At 41.4% G+C, this 17,257-nt stretch overlaps 1 protein-coding gene across 3 annotated transcripts in view; it reads right to left on the bottom strand.

Annotated features, from left to right (window-relative positions):
* Positions 1-636: 636 nt before the first annotated feature.
* CNGA3 (cyclic nucleotide gated channel subunit alpha 3) overlaps positions 637-17,257 on the bottom strand; it is a 32,163-nt gene continuing 15,542 nt past the window's right edge. The window contains exons 4-9 of one of the 3 annotated variants that reach the window (XM_071547624.1): positions 16,941-17,120; positions 15,279-15,332; positions 11,216-11,347; positions 9,013-9,120; positions 8,051-8,157; positions 637-4,802 (exon numbers count right to left, since the gene is read on the bottom strand). In XM_071547624.1, the coding sequence (XP_071403725.1) occupies positions 3,394-4,802; positions 8,051-8,157; positions 9,013-9,120; positions 11,216-11,347; positions 15,279-15,332; positions 16,941-17,120 (1,990 nt within the window). In that variant the 3' untranslated portion in view covers positions 637-3,393. The remainder of the gene's footprint in view (positions 4,803-8,050; positions 8,158-9,012; positions 9,121-11,215; positions 11,348-15,278; positions 15,333-16,940; positions 17,121-17,257) is intronic. The other 2 variants (XM_071547634.1, XM_071547643.1) reach the window with 2 other exon arrangements.

Genomic DNA, 17,257 nt, shown 5'->3' with positions numbered 1-17,257 from the left:
CTGGTGTTTCACTCAGCTCAGGATGTTTGGGGCAGCAATACCTGCCCGTGGCCACCTCTTACACCCATGTGCAGTAAATGCAGTGGCCATTAACCCCATTTGGAGATTCAAGGCCTGTGTTCAAACACTGTAAGCGCTGTCCTGTTCCTTGCTTTCTCTTGTGGTGGGGCTGAAGGACCAGCCCAGCCCAGCCGTGCCCCTGCCAGGTAATTTTTGGTAAGTGATGTTTGTGCAAGTAGGAGAAAGCTGCAAACATTTCTGTGAGACAAGGCACTGTCCCTGCTGTGCTGCCCTGCAAGGAGCTGGGGAAGGGGAGGACAGCAGACGGGTGGGAGAGGCATGAAGAGCCCAGCAGGCTCTGTGCCCCACAGGACCTGGCACCCCTCAGGCAGTGGGGTGGTGGTTGGACTCTTGTGCCCGAGTGGTATCAAAACTGGGCATGGGGCCAAAGCTCTGTGCCAGCTGCCCTGCAGTGAGGGCAGACCACCATTCCCACTTGGTTTTCTGTCACTTCAGATCTCTTCCAGCTAATAATTTTCTGGGCCATGTAATGTTGAAGTGATCAAAGTCTGTCATGAAATACTAAAATCTGGAGTGATACGGGTAACAGAAAACACAGAGTTACTTGGACATTACTCAAAATATTTTAATGTACATGCCGTAGCCACATTAAAGGGGAAAAAACATCTTACAGAGATGAAAGATGTGAAAAGATGTGATGTCATCATGTCAGAGACTGAAGCCAGTAGCATCAAAATGCTCTTTTTCTGGCATATGAAAACCAGACCAAGAGGCACAGAAAGGGAATAGCGAACATGTATTTAACTGGTAGATTAGGCTGTTCTGATCCATCGGTAAAGGAGCAGTTTTGTAGGGTTTTTAAACAGGTGTAAATTTGGTATAAATAGTACTTTAAACAGTTTTACTTGTATATACCTATTGGGCTGGAACAGCTGTACTACGTTGTGTAAATAGTTAAGATGTTTACAGAGAATGATGACTAATGTAGAACATGTTGGTAAGTACAAAACCCCTACCAGATGTGGTGTTAGAGTAACACAGCAGTGAACATCAGCCACAGGCAAGTGCAGTACCTGCCTTTGTTACAAGGTGAAAGGTTTAAGTGCAGCAGCCTGTGACTGCCCTGTCTATGCTTGCAGTGGTGCACTGCCACGAGCCCACACCCAGCTTACCTCAGCCCTGCCTTCCTCAGGGGGAGTGAGGGTACCAGACCCCTGCCAAAAGCAGCCTCTCTGCCCTCCCCCATTGGTCTCAAGCCCTTAAAGAAAATAAGGACAAGATGCAGCTGATGGACCAACACTCCCCAGTGCCACTGATCACATACAGGTCTCAGGTACTTTCCAAACCTCTTGTTAGAGTCAATGGAAGTTTTGATAATAGAGGTATTATCTGTGTAGTTGCCCTCTAGGCCAATGATAACAGGAATTTAGATATGGGCCCTGTGTGGACATCTACTACCCAGCGGTCGCTTTGCCAGTGTTGCTGGCAAAGCTCCATTCCTTAGTCACTGACAGATTTATCACCCTCCCCAGGCTTAAAAGTGTGAATAGAAGGGGGACAGCTGTTTGCCCAGACACAAGTGCTTACTCTGAGCAGTTATACTCAGTTTAGCAAAACCACTTTTTATTCTTCTACCATCCAGTCAAACCACCCTCTTCTCCCTGGGTTTCTCACCAATTTCCCCACTGGCCATCAATCCCACGTGCTGTTAGGGCTCCTCAGTCAGGGCTGAGGACAACTAAAAAGTCAGAGCAGTGCCCATGGTAACACCTAATGCCACTGGACAATCCAGCTCCCATGCCATAGATGCTGAACAGCTTCTGCTACTCCATACTTCTGAAAAGCCAGTGAGATAAGGGAGGAGAAAAGTAACACAAGGAAAGCTACATAACAGAAAAATACTTCAAAAAAAGAAAGGTAGTATCTTCCCAGTGGAAGAGTACTAAAAAAAATCATTTCAGTGGGAGGGAGAGAAGCCTGGAAAGAAACTGGAAGCAGTGGGGTAAAGAAAGCTAAGACCAGTGTGCAAGATGCAAATCCTGAGGTTACAGTGTGACAGAGCTAGAAACCTCAGTGCCATCCCACCCGGAATGTCAAACAGCCTGAGTGGACCAGATGTGTATATTCAGCTCAGAGCCAGACAACTCCTCTGCAGTGAGCAGAAAATCAACAAGCACAGGCAGGCTCCTGGCAGGACCTGAGCAACTGTGGCCTGCATTCTCCCCAACTTATGGAAACATAGTAGCGTGACAATACTTGGGAGAAAGGATGGCAGTAAATTGGAAAGGGAGGTAGAGTAGGCACCTGTTCTTAAAGAAAAAGGAAGGAAGCATAGGCCTAGTGACTGGAATGACTTCACAACATGGGACTTCTTCCCCTGCCTTGCAGAAACCCTGGTGTTGGAGAAAACTGGCTGGCAGGCAGGGAAACCCTGCCCTGCCAGCCCAAAGGGTTTCTCAGTAGTCTCCCTTCAGGACTGCCCACTTGCTGACAGGGAATTCACTCAACATGCTACACACAGGAACTGCATGCACCAGGACCCTCTTTTCCCAGGTTTGGTGAAGCCATACTGCCCCAGCTGCCTTCCACAGTGACCTTCTGGGGACTCCCTTCCAAGTGAGGGTTTTACCAGTGGGGATGGAACTGGGCTAGGAAAAACAAGAGGAGGGAATCTCACACTCTGTCCCCCTAGTGAAGCAGTTGCAGAACAGCAAAGGCCGTCAGAGACCATACCAGAAAGGACATGAATGAGCATTGCTAATCTGTCAGCATGGTCCTTTGCACAGAGCCCAGCTCAGTAGCAAGAATCAGACTAAAGCATCCAGATGCATGGCTATTTCATACACACACTACAATGGCCAGGTGCATGATGCTTCCTAGTTGTCATCCAGCTGTTCGCACAGAGTACACCATGAAAGAACAAAGATTCTGAGAAACCTGGATTCTGTCCATGCAGCTATTAAGGTAGCAAAGTGCAGCAGGTACCCACAAATATTTTTAAGCCCTTAAAAAAGAAGAAACCCAAGCCCTTCTACTTGAAGTACAATGCCTTCTTAATGAATGATGCATGGGAAGAGACAATGTGTCAAGATCTACAGGTAGCAGACAAAATAGACATTCTGAGCATGACTTGCAGGAAACCCACTCCCAGTACAAAAAAGTACCCAAGTGCCAGACCAAATCTCCCCCTAAGAAGAAGGTGACAATGTTCTATTTACAAGGAAATACTGCTTCAGTTAAAAGTGCTAAAAACCACTCTCTTGAGTTCATATAAAAATAATCATGTCTATGTATGCACACACATATTTATATACATTTATGGCTTTCACTGCTTCAACTTTCTCCAATAAATGAGGAAATATAAATAGTCCATTATTGCTTTTTCTCCTCCTCAGGTTTTTCAGCCTCTCCTTCTGCAATTGATAAGCTGCCACTACCATATTTTTTCACTCGAGTTTCTACTCTGGCAAGTCTCTGCTTCACCTTTTGTTGAGATGAGGTATACTCTGCCATGAGCCTTGCAAACCTAGTCTGCAGTGTATCCAGAGCTGTTTCAAGTCTTCCTATTTTTTCTTCCAAGTCTTTTGGGTCAGCTCCTGCTTTTGCTGCCTCTTCATCTATTAAATTGTCTTTCATCAGAATTTGACGCCCTTTCTCTTCCAGAGCCTTTTTGGCTTCTGGATACTCTGTGAGGGCTTCCATTAAATCATCTTTAGACAAGCAGAACAAATCAGAATAACCAATACTCCTAATGTTGGCTGTCCTCCTGTTGCCAGATTTGCTACCTTTGATGTTTAGGATGCTGATTTCACCAAAGTAGCTGCCATCACTTAGGACTACGAACTGGGTTATGCCATCATCTGCCACCACTGCCAATTTTCCCTCTTTAATAATGTACATTTCTCTTCCAATATCTCCTTTCTTGCAAATGTAGTCCCCAGGACTGAAGACTGTGGGTTTCAGTTTCAGCACCAGCTCAATGAGAAGTCCAGCTTCACAATCTTGGAATATACGCACTTTCTTCAGCGTGTCCAAATGGACATTGATGGCAATTTCAGCCTTCAACTTGTCAGGTAGATTTTTGAGAACTTCCTTCTCATCCACTGTTTTCTTGTTGGTCCAGAGGTAATCAAACCACTTAATAACCCTGGCTTCCAAATCCTTAGTCACTTTTCGGAATTGCATGTACTGTTTAATGGAATCCACTTTGGCCTGGAACTCTGCCCTGGAAGCATTCATGTTGGAAATCATGGAGCCGACGTTACCGACAATGGTAGCAAAGATCAGCACACCCACCAGGAAGTCGATGACCACAAAGAGATACTCTTCATCTTTCACCGGGGGAGGTGTTTCTCCAATGGTTGTCAGTGTGAGCGTCGACCAGTACAGGCTGTAAATGTACTTCCTAGACAAGCGCGCGTACTCCGGAACGGACACGTTGGGATAGACCCAGGAGTCAGTTCCAAATCCGATGACCTTTGAAATTGCAAAGTATATACACGCGTTCCAGTGGATGATGATAAGGATGTATAACACAAGATTTCCAATACGGAACATGTTTGGATAATTTGTCCTGGTCTCAGTACGGTCAAAAAACTCAAACAGCCGAGCAATCCTCAGCAAGCGATTAAATCGCAGCTCAGGGTAGTTCAAACCAAACTTAAAATAAGCCAGATCTGTTGGCAGAAGAGACAGCACGTCCAGTTTGAACTGCAACGTTTTGGTGTAATGTTCTCGTAATTTCTTTTCGTCCTTAACTAGCAAGCCTTGTTCGAGGAAACCTTCAGAGAACAGAAATACAGATTTTACTTGTTAGAATAAACACACCATCAACAGTACTGAGTGACTTACATTTCAGCTGAGAACATTAAAAATTGTACTGTAATGTGTACAGACATTGACAAATTATGAGGTAATTTAATTGCAAACTTAAATACTACAATGAAGTTTCAAAGCTGATAAGTAGTGATTAAGAACAATGACTCTGTTATTACCACAGTGCTGCATGAAGTTTTCCACTCTATTCTAGGACAGCTGTATCTTTTTCCTTTAAGTATCTTTGCAAAAGGAGAGGGGAAATTCAAATGTCTATTTTTTTATGAATCACTGGCATTAGTCATAAGTAAAGTTAAGCAAGTGTCAAAGCAATCATGTATAAAACCAGAGAGGAATATTTTTAAATGAATACCAAGAATAAGTAAGTATAATGGATTGTTGGAAACTTTTCCCAAACAATATAAATAGCCTTGAGATAAAGAAATCCAGTTTCCCCCTCCCTGAGCCATGCTTTTCCTCTTGTGTCCAATGTTAAAGCTGACAAGGTTTTCCTTTATTTGCACTTTTTGGTGTTTCTGGTGAGAGAACTGCTAAGCAGGATTTTGCACATTGATATTCATTCAAAAGACTTGGAAAATATTACATTTTAAAAAATTACAATATATAAACTGCAGTAAGAGACCATTACTGCAGTCAGTACAGCCACAGTGCTCTTTAGTACCTCTGAAAGCTCAAGGCATCGAAAATCTTCCACAAGGAATGGCCTATGCAGGGCAAAGCTTCCAGCAATTTCAAGTGGAGATACTCAATTGTCTGCCCACTCAGCCACTCAGGAGGGAAAGTCCAGTGAGAAAAAAACAAAAACATTCCCTGTACATGAGGGATTATCACATTTTACTAATCACTTACCAATCTACAAGCAATCTACAGCTTCTTCAGGGAAGTATCTGCTGAGGAAGACCAAGCTGCTTTTCTTTGTGCCCTACACAGCACGGCTGTATTTCTGGAATGTGCCGTGTATCTGTAGCAATGCCTCATGTGCTTTGGATATCTGCCAACTCTACAAATGGAAGCAGTTCCTGTGCCACGAATGTGTTACCTCCCAAAAAAACTGCTGGAAAAGCGGGTCAAATATGCCCTTATTAGCAGTTATAAATAGAAAAGTTGACTGGGCAGATGAATTCCTGACTCACAATTATGAGAAATAACTTGGAAAGCACCTTACTCCAGGAGGGAGATAAAATCCCTCAGCTTTTTATGTCCTCTCACAGAACTGATGTCTTACAGTAAAACCTTTTGAAAGCATCAAAACACACCAGCTGCTGAGGTGTGAATCTTTTGTGTTTCACAGCCCACAGTCACCACACAGAGGAAGTACAGTGAACTGGCTCTGCAGCCAGACAGAAATGCCCCACGGAGGAGCTGATGTGGATCAGAGTAGTCATGGGGATATCTAGATCCCAATTCAAAGCCAGGCCCTACCCTCAGACAGCAGAAGTCACACTCTTTCCCAAAGGCTTCCAGGACCTCTGTCCCCAAGGCAGATGGACCTTGCAGACTTAACAGAAAAAGGCAGCAGCCAAAGGCAGAGCCAGCAGAGGTTGTTATGAGAGTTGATGAAGATTTCAGCACCTAAAAGAAGTGAATTCTTTATTGGAGTGCCTGAAAATGCAGCAGACACCTTCACTGAAGCATTGAGGGGACTGTTGCAGCAATTCTGTGGTTCCAATCCAGGCCTGCAAATTCAACCTTCTAACCATGCCTTAACAGTCATGTAATAATTATTAGGACAGCATGTGGAAATGTGTAACTTGTATTGCCAAGGCATGCCCAATTTCTGCTCAATTTTTTCCCATTACAGTAACAGATACAACTGCAGAAAGTAAATTTCGTTGGCACAGTTGGCATTTTAACTACACAAAGAAGATTAAGTCCCTCTCCCCCGCTCTCAGAACAGCAGTGTGGGACTTGGGCTGGTATCTGAAACTGACTGTCCTTTTGAACAAGGTACTTGCTAAGTTTAAGAATCTAGCTTGCCATGACTTGTGTGCTTCCCACATGGCAGCATTTTTATTAGCCCCTGTCTTGTAATTAGGTTTATAACTTGTCACAAGCTATAACTCATGTCAGGCTGTCAGCACAGTTTCAGATAGATAGATAGATAGATAGATAGATAGATAGATAGATAGATAAAAATAGATTTCAAAGGACTTTCATTTTAATGATCAGTGTGGGTTTGGACCCTTTCAAGGGACATTTTGAGGCTGTGTCTGTACCAATTAATAGAAAAAGACAGGAAATATTTTCTGGCCCTAAGACCAGCTACCGTAAGAGCTTGTACTCGCATGTAAGTTCTTCCAGGACCCTCCAAAACCAGCACCCATCCCCTGTTGTCCTCCTAGCTATGCCCAGGCACTGCCTGAGTGCTAGCTGGCATGGACTGAAGTGCAAGCACCAAAGTGCATCAACAACTCCAGCAATTTAATCATATAGGTCACTGTATGTCATTGCTTAGGCCTTTATTATGACCACATTTAGCTTAAAACAGATATCCCTGTAAGGTTAGAATCTGTATCAGACGGGCAGGCTCAAGTACTAACTCTTCTCAACCTGCCAGGATTACAGAAACAGGGAAGGGAAGCTGAATAGAACCACTTCACACATGACATGACACAGTCCTCACGGATCCTTTAGGTTATCACTTCCTTGAGGAAGGCAGGACCTAAGCAAAGGGGCTTGGGTTAACCCTATCCCAGCACCAGGCAGTGGGAGACCCAGCCAGGACCCCACAGAGGCTGCAGGAAACACAGCGGGTGGCAAAGGGGCTGGACTGCTGGTTCCAGGCAGAAGACCACAGACTGAAGGCTGAGATTGCTGCCAGGTCTTGCACTAGAGCAACTCAACTGACACTTCTGACCAGGACACTGCACAACTTGGTTAAGAAAATAGCACATGTAGGGTGCAGTTCCTTTCTTACTCAAAGTGCCCTTCCTCTGGCTATTCAGTCAGCATCTGGCATGCCTATTCAGCACTGATAGAACTGAATTTAGAGACAAGCGAAGAGCAAGTGTTGGAATGCCCATCCTTAAAAAACATTCAAACTGATCAGACACTTCATCTTTCCAAAGCCTCCACTGCTGGGCTCTTCCAGAGACAGGATATTACACTGCTCAGACCTCACAGGGAAACTTCTGTTTCCAGCCTTTATATACTGCAGTATTTGAAAACGTTGTAAAATCCCAGAACAACTCACCTGTTCTGAATCTGACAAACATGTCAAAAACATAGACGACATCAGAGCAATAATCCAAGAACAGCCATAATTTAACATGGTCCATTTGTAGCTCATCAAAGCAGGCTCTAAAGAAACAAAGATTTTTAAAAGCACAAAAATTACACCAACTGCATAAGCAGAGTATTTGCAGTATGTGTCCCAGCAGCATGTTAGTGCACACTGTTGGAACTGAAAAATTACAGGCAGCATATCTCCTTGCCTACAGCTAAGCCTGAACAGGCACTAGGATCCTTCAGACTTCATGTTCAGGCCAGGAATAAAACTGAAACACAAAAATGCCACTCAAGGGCACTTACGGAGGATTAAACATATCCCTACAATTAAAAATTCATGAGATTTCATGGGCTATGCATGTCCATTAAGATAACTCACAAATACAAGATTTGTTTCAGAGTGACGAGTCGTCCTCATCTCTCCCTACCACCTGATACAGCCTAAGGGAACCACTTTCACAGCCCCTCCATCCCCTCGACTCAAATTGACTTCCACATTCTACAAGGGAAAATAAACACTCGACCTAAATCTTTCTGCCCTTTGAGTGTCTATAGAGATGCATTTTGTTAATCTGAGAAGCCCCAGCACTGCCCCCACCACTCCCTTCTGTCCTCTCCCGTGGGATGGATGAGCAGCCCTTGTCCCTGGCAGTGCCAGGACACACCTCAGCCACCCGCCAGCAGGTGGCACACAAAGGCCACACACAGCGCTCACTGCAAGTTAAAACCACCCATTCTTAGACAAAAAGATAAAAAAAAAACCCTTGGCCATCAATTTCCAGTGACACGCATATCATATATCCCTACGGGTATATGAATTGTAAATCTTCTGGGCCACGCAAAAGATACCACAGGGAGATAAGTGGGTGATTTACATAGAACTCATAATTATTGACATGTACAATTACAACTAACTGAAATGCATACCTGCACACCAGCATACACCAGTTATAGAACACGGGGGCAGCAATTATGGTCAGCCAGTTGTAGTACAGATTACTTGAAGGATCTACCACAAACACCTCTTTTTTTGGCCTGGAAAGGAAAACATGCAGGTTTACACGGGAAATGTAAGCAAGCAACCTGCTGTATCTCCCTCTTCTGGAGGCTGCTTATCTCATGATGAACTCACAGCTGCCTGAGAAGAGAAAGTATCCCTGCAGGCAGCCCAGAGCAGATATCAACTATAAGCTTAATCCCACATGACAAGATCTATTTCTTTGTTTGACCCAACTTTGGATAAAGTAAGAAAGAGTAGGAAGAAAAAAACATTCACATCACCCAGACTGAAACCCTTTCAACATTTCTCTATAAGCCCCCCACAGAAAAAAGTAAATTGTTAAATGTTTTTTAGTATACCTCCAGTTAGAAGGTTATGTTCCATTGCTAGAGAAAGAGCCTTCCTCTGCAATCAATTCCTTTATTTTTGGCAAATTCTATTATGGAAATAACCCTACGAGCACACATTTAGAAAAGAAAAATACATATGTATTCAAATACATGTTTATATGAGTAAGAATCTCTGTGTGCATATGCACATACAGTGTGCGTGACTAGTGCGGAAACATCTCACACATTCACAGTCTTGGCTCCTGAGGCCTCACAACAAGGGAGTGATGCCAAAGGAAGCATAAAAATCTGGAGTTTAAAGATTTAAAGAACAGCATGGCTAATGCCACATGTAGAGTGTGCTCAGGAGTGCCCTTCCCCAGCACAAGAAAGGTTGATATGGCATAGACAGCAGTTAGACACATAATCAGAGGAAATACTTATTAGTAGATTGTGAGATCCACAGCTGTGAGTTATTCCAACAGTAACAAGTGTGATCTGTGAACGTACAATATATGGTGAATATGTGAGTGGGCAATGCACTAAAATGTATTTGTGTGACTGCCCCTCATCTCCAAGAATGTAAATCTATTAAAAAGCAATGATAATTTCTTTCTTATTTGAGTGTATTTCTGACATTATCCTTGCTGTCAGCTGAATATCCAGACAATGATAGTAAATGTCCAGATGATGACAGTAAAGGAAACAGCTTTAATCTAAAAAGTATTTACCATCCTCACTACGGAATTTTAAAGCATCTCTTCTAAAAAACTTATTACCACCTCAAAACTAATGAAATATGGTGTTTATATGATGGAGTACAGTATCTTCTACATTAAAACATTAATTTTCTCTGAATGTTTTTTGGCTACTTCAAGGCTCATGCTTTAACCAAATAGCAACTGAAGCCAAAAGACAATCCTTAGAACTAAGGCTTTCTAATCAAACAGAGCATTTATTAAGAATGTCAAGAACCTGAGATCCAGTAGATTCCTTTTGGAAGAGATTCCTAACTCCGTATCCTGATGCCTATATAGCACATGCCACCATACACATAACATATAAATTTGCAGTATATTACTGTAACATACTCCTTAACTGTGAAGTCCGCTCAAATGCAATAACTTTTATGTGCTGTCATTGTTAATTTTCATAACCAGTAATACTAAATTGTACTACATTTGGGTCAGCTTTAGGGTGACAAAGTAAGAGCAGGATCTATTTCTGTCAAAAGCATTCAAATGATCTCATTTTGTTGCAGAAATACAGCATTCTCCAACCAACAGAAGCAAACTTTAGTGATCACTAGCAATGAACTGCACCATATTAAGTAATTAAATATAATAGTCAGTGAAATAACTAAACTTACTGACAAATCTTTAATTTTCTACATGTAAGATTTTTGGTGGGATGAACCAGAGCTTTGGTTCATCTACTCTGAGTGGTCATGGACATTCTGGAACACTGAAAAGCTTGTGCAGCTCTGCAAAGCAGGCTGCTGTCCTAAAATGTCCTCCTAGTAAAAAAATGATCTTCAAATCAAAGTGGCCAGAGGCAGCTCAGTTCCCTTTGACTGACACAGGAAGCTGTTTGTGACACAGGTCTAAACACAGGTCTTCAAGATGCAATAACTTTTCCAAGCAGTTGAAACCTGTCCAAAGTGGAAAATGTATTAAACACTTGACAGGCCAAGATTCTGCAGTCCACAGAACAATAACTGGAAGTGTTAGGATGAAATGCCATACCATGTTTTGTAGTGCAAGAGGTGTGTTACAAGCACATATTCATTCTTTATACTTACTCTTCCTTTTTTTTATCATCTTTTTTGCCATCTTTTTTGTCATCTTTCTTTTCATCTTTCTTTTCCTCTTTTTTCTCCTCTTTTTTCTCCTCTTTTTTCTCCTCTTTAACCTCTTTCTTTTCTTCCTTTTTGCTGTACAACACAATGCAAGGCTTAGCAATATTACCAATATTGAAGCAGTTAAGGAAGAGGGTGGATGGTGAGGTATAGGAAACTAGACTAGGCTCCAGACAGAGTAGGACAGGGATCCAACTGCTAAAAAGAGGTTTGCAGGCTGGGACCTCTCACCCTGACAGCACCACACTATCACACCAGGTAAGCAGCTGGCTGATTCTCCGCATTAGTCTCCCACACTTCCTTGACCTTTTCCAGCATCGGTGCACCAGGATGACTTTAAGTAAATTATTCAATTTGTTTCGTTCTTTAGAACCCAAGTATTTAAAAAGAAATCTATCAAATTACAACAGAACTTAAAAGGGCTTAACAAACTCTCAACATTCTTTGAATAGCCAAAACCTCACTGTGACTGAAGCTTCAATGGTAATTAAACTAAATGGTACTGAATTTCCTCTTTAAAACCAGCAAAGCTGTAATTAATTAATTACCTCTGGCTTGAGCAATTGGCTTGAAGAAGAATTTGAGACAATATCTGAATAAAATCAGCAAATGTAGAGAAGTGTGTCTCATTTAACTACATAGAAGTCATTTTATAAATGTTTTAAAGTCAACACAACTAAGCCAACGTATTTTAGCTGTACACAAGAGATAGAGTTCTACTGTATCTACAAGAGACCCCATGTCTCATAGTCCATGTCTACAAGATGACTTGTGCCCTAAAAGGGCTTTTTTGCTTTTCATCAGCTGTAATGGAAGGGTGGGTTGCCTGGGTTGCCACAGTATTCAAAGGCTGGGCATTAAGCATGAAGTTCCAACATTTTCTCAAATCAGTGAGAATTTTACCTAGATTTGATAGAATCATGGCAGTCCCCATGTTAATTAATTGCTTTCCATTCAATAAAGTAAAATAGAGACCACTTAATATGATATATTCTAACATTCCATAGTATCAAGTGCTGACTCAAGCTTCAAGATTTGATGCCAAACATGGATTTTCAAACTGTTCAAGAATGTACAGCCTTTAGCTCATTAGAATTTGATAAGCCAGATATAAAGATGGATCTGGCTTGCCCCATTTTTGCCCGAACAGAAGAGTCAAGGAGTCTTGAATTATGTGCACTTACACAGATAGACCCACAAATCCTTTTTAAAACTGCAGAAAGTTAAAATCTTTCTTAAGATTCTGTCAACACATAATCTTAAAGTTAAATTTTTTATATGCCTTGGTCAAGAATCATGTAAGCTGAAAAACAGCACTCATTTGCACAAGCAAGAAATCTGTTGCCCAAGATCTCCTTCTTTTCATTTGAAATTTGTCTAGTCCTTGAAGCAGAAAGTGTCCCCATTAGACAGAAGAGCCTAAAACTGTTCCTGACACTACAGTGCATGTGAATAATGCATATATAAACATAACTTCCCACACATAATGTCTGGTTTGGATGAAAGCCATGGATTTTTGCTCCCATGGGAGCTTCATGCCCTCCTCTGAACTGCCAACACAGGGTCTGAGTCTCCCTTTGTATTGGTGTCAAGAAAGGACAAATCAGTTCAATGACATCCCACAGCAAATCCAGGAAAATACCTACCAAGCTGACCAATACCCCTAAAAATTTCAAAATTATACACTGCAAGGGAGTATGACTGGAGGACAGAAGAACCTTTGGCTTGGGTGATCTTGTACATGCATCTCAAACCAAAGAACCAGCTTTCCTTTTACCAAGGCTGATTCCTGCACAGCAGTGGGAACTGCTGGTCAAGTATCTATTTCTCTGCTACTGACCATCTTGGACTTCATGGCTTCATTTTCAAACCTGGTCCCTAAACTCCTTCCTGTTTAAAAACCCTGTCAGGATTTCACTGCAGATCACTATGTATGGTGTCTGATCTAAAAGCCAATTCACAGTTGCTGTTGTCAGCATTAAGGTAGCTCCTCAACACTTCAAATGTCTTTCTTACTAGAGAGAGAAATTTATGAGTAAACAGAATTTTCAGAGGGTAGGGTTATACCTTTATGGATCTTGTTATGCAGGAAAAAGTATGTTGAGACAGAGAATCTATCAAAAAGTCTTCGTGGTGGTGAACTTTGGAGGGGATATTTTGACCATTCCAACTCCCTCCTACGTTTATGTTTCATTTTAAAAATGAAAAAGCCCATTATTTTACATAGCATCTAATGCCAATAATTCTTTTTCTCTGGCATGAGATCTCCTACAAACTCAACTGTCAACTACAGGCATCTTTCATAAGAGACTTCCTTCAATTTATGTGGGCTCTGTGAATCTTTCTGTTGTGGTAACTTCTACCTTACCACACTCCCACCTATTTGCAGTCTGGCCATGGAAGTCACTCAGAGGAAAAGGTTGGCCATAATCAAAGGCTCGAAAGCATCACCAAGAGTTCCTCAAGACCAGGTGCTTTAACAAAATAAAAACTCCAAAGGTTAAAAAAGATACTAATTTCTCTTTCTTTATCGGTGCCACTGAGTAAACTGGAATGCAGTAACTAATAAACCAGTTGTGTGTGTCTGCCCCTTTTGACTCCAGAACAGCACAGCCATTCTGTGTTTCCAGCGCATTAAAAGGAGGTTGCAGCTTCAGACTTAGAAAACGTCTTCATCAACCCCTACAAAAACACTGTCATGGTCTTTCAATGAGTCAAATATTTGCATTTCTCATCTGTCAAGTACTTTGCAAATCAAGTGTGTTTCAGACTCCTGGGCACGTAGACAGACAGGAGTCTTCGTTTAAAAAATATGAAACACTGGAAGGATGAAAGTTTTGCCCAAGGTACATGAGTCATTGTCAGAAACAGAGTAAGACAGAAGAATTTCCATTCTAATCAGTCCTTTGGGCCCCAGCTATCAGGCAAGGCTTCAGTCTTATAGCACATATTTCATACCAGTCTAAATAAAAATCCATGCATTTCTGCCACTGTACACTGCACACAGATTTTTCCTTTTCAATAAAAGTTATGCAAACCAAACCAAAAAGTTGCTTTAGGAACAGGAAGATCTCTTATTCAGGTATGTGCACAAAGGGGTTTCAGCATCATTTAAAATGTACAGCTTGAATTTGCCCATGACAGAATTATTTACAGAAAAAAAACCCTAGAGTTTTCTAAAAGTATTTCTGACACAATCAGAACCTGTCTTGATTACTTTATAATGAAAAAAACTTACTAATATCTTGCATGAGAACAGATCTGTTGCTGGATACTAAAGAGCAGGTATGTCCTCAGATACCTGTGGTCTAGGACAAGCACCAAACATTGGTGTTGGGTGATTTTTATTTACAGGAGCTCCTCACATTGTTCAATACATTTCTCTTTGGTGTAACTATGGAATAGCTTATCAATTATATAAAATAGACTCAAAAAGACAGGTTCTGTCAGAGCTTCTGTTGCAATACAACCTTAATATGGTACCTATCACTCTCTCTAAAACAACAGTATCTGCTGAACTGAAACACACATGCTAAAAGGATGCACACAGAAGTGTTTTCTTGGTACCCTGACCAGAATCCACTTCTCATTTGACAACCTGAAATTTTTGGGGCACTCCATTTGCAAAAAGAGACCAGTATGTTAAAAGAAGAAAATCATTGTTAGAAAATTAATACATGTATCTAATTAAAAAACTTAAGAATTAATAAATCAATTGGTGATGCAGTAAAATCAGCCAGCTGGACTACAGGAGTAGGGACTAAATGCTTGATCAAATTCACTCCTGGAGGGGAAAGGGTAACTTTAGACAAAAAGAAGTTCACAAGGAGCACAAAGGATGCATTTCCTACTAAGAGAACTAGACCTTTCTGTATAATAAAACTATGTTCTTAGGAAAGGCTTAGGAAGAGATAAGGAGTTTATACTACAAATGTTACTAGGCTGGAATGGGAAAAAGAGAAGGCACTAGGAGTATAGGAAGATGTTGAAAGTTACCAGTACTTACTCTTCATTGGTGTTGTTGCTAAAGTTGACATTAAACCTGGCCAAGGGCCAGTGACTGCAAGCAAGTTAAATAAAACACATTAAAGAGTGTAAAGAGTGTTGGTATTTCATGCCCGTGTTTACAGATGACAGACTGACTTACTCACTTCTCACATATGCACTGATAAGATTAGGAAGGTCAACTTTGACTGCTGTGATAAGCCTCTTTGCATAACTGCTTCAAGGCACCAGTTTCTTTTTACCATGTGCTTCGAATACACATTTGTGACCACATCTGATGCCTGAAGCTTCTTCTTAGGCCTATTAGTGCATGGCTATATGCACCTCACTATTTTTAGCCCTGTACTCATAGGGCCACTATTTTAAGCTTTCTTCAATCCTTTCAAGTCTTCTTCACACATGCAGTGTCAAAGCTTGGGGATAAGTAATAAGCATAACTACCATTCTGCAGAATTAAGCCTTCAGGATATAACAACTGAGAGTTACTGTCAAGCAGCAACAGTGTAAAACTGAGAAGGCAAGGATGGACATGCTCAAACTCACTTTGAATAGCCTTATATACAGGCTTGTTGGCCCAGGATTAATGTTGTCCTCTCTAATTACTTCAAATCTGCAGTTGCTACTGATCCAGACAACTGAGAAATCAGACAACAATCTGGATCAAAAACATGTGCTTTGGAGCTGAATTTCCAAGGAATAGATCAAGTGAAAATAATAAAGCAGTGCTGGACCACAATAAATCAAGACAAACTGTATCATGCACAGCCCTTCAAAGGTTTGTGCTTTAATTTGAATTATCAACTGAGATTTTGAAACAAATCAATTTATTACTTGCTTATATACCAATCTTGAACTATTGAAAGAAAAAAAAGGACTCTCTGCTTCAAAGCATAATGCCAAACAGAAGTCAGCTTTTGTCTTGGGACTTCATTTTTGCCTTTTTTAGCTGGAGTTAAATTTAAAACACTGTATCATATGTCCATAAAGCAATAATAATTCATCAAGTCAAAAAAATGTAAACACATAAAGGTTTCTCTTTCTAGCCTCTGTTGTTTTATAGGAAAAAAGATAAGGTAAGACTGAACCTGCCTTCCATACCAAAGACTGAGTATGTAGTAATAAGTGAAGTCAACAGTCAAAAGATTTTGTCATTTCTGCATCAGAAGCTTTCTGTACTGTTAGCAGATGAACTCCTGAATGGGATAACAAAGCAAGGGCACATTTGCACAACTGCTTCTTTGAAGTTTCCTGATACTTGCAGATAACGTGCATCAACATTAATGCCCTGAAAAGCCACAGCTAGCAAAATTCTAGATTCTTGAAACAGAAATTACATTCATCTTCAGTAGAGAGGAGTTTAGCAACATCAAGTTGCACAACTTGCATATGATAGAATTCCAGTTCTAAGAAATCATTCTGCCTGAAGCAATATGATCAAAATTCTTTACTTCGAGATCCTGGCCACAATGCACTTGAGGGAGAAAGTCTGCTGAAAGCTAGAACACTTCAGGTATGTGACGATTCCTGGGCAGCATTAGATACTCTAATCATTTCACATGCTAAGCTCCTTACCCTCTTCTTAAAATAAAACTTAGATCCTAATTACCAAGAAAATACCATAACCTCAGTCATCTTCATTTAAAGTATAAACACATCTTCTTACCTGTGCACTGCCCCGGGCCGCTCACGGATGCTCAGGAAGGAGCGGATGTTGCTTTGCCTACTGGACACCTCTACGAGCTCCGGCCCCCTGATGCGCTCCAGGAAAGAGTCAGGACTTCGGTCCTCATGGTGTACATGTCTTGTGGCCCATGACCTTACAGATAAGACAAATTGTGACAGCCTGCATGAAACAGACACACAAAATTGACTGAACCAGACAAGAACATGACACACCTTAAAACACCCTCACAAACAGCAGCCGAGGAGGATTTTTCTCCACTTCTCCACCTACCACAAAATTGAACTTGATGGACTAAC

Source organism: Pithys albifrons, chromosome 1 (assembly GCF_047495875.1).
Source record: "Pithys albifrons albifrons isolate INPA30051 chromosome 1, PitAlb_v1, whole genome shotgun sequence".
Taxonomy (NCBI): domain Eukaryota; kingdom Metazoa; phylum Chordata; class Aves; order Passeriformes; family Thamnophilidae; genus Pithys; species Pithys albifrons.
The sequence above is the reverse complement of the archived record's forward strand: the minus strand, read 5'-3'. Positions and strand labels throughout refer to the sequence as shown.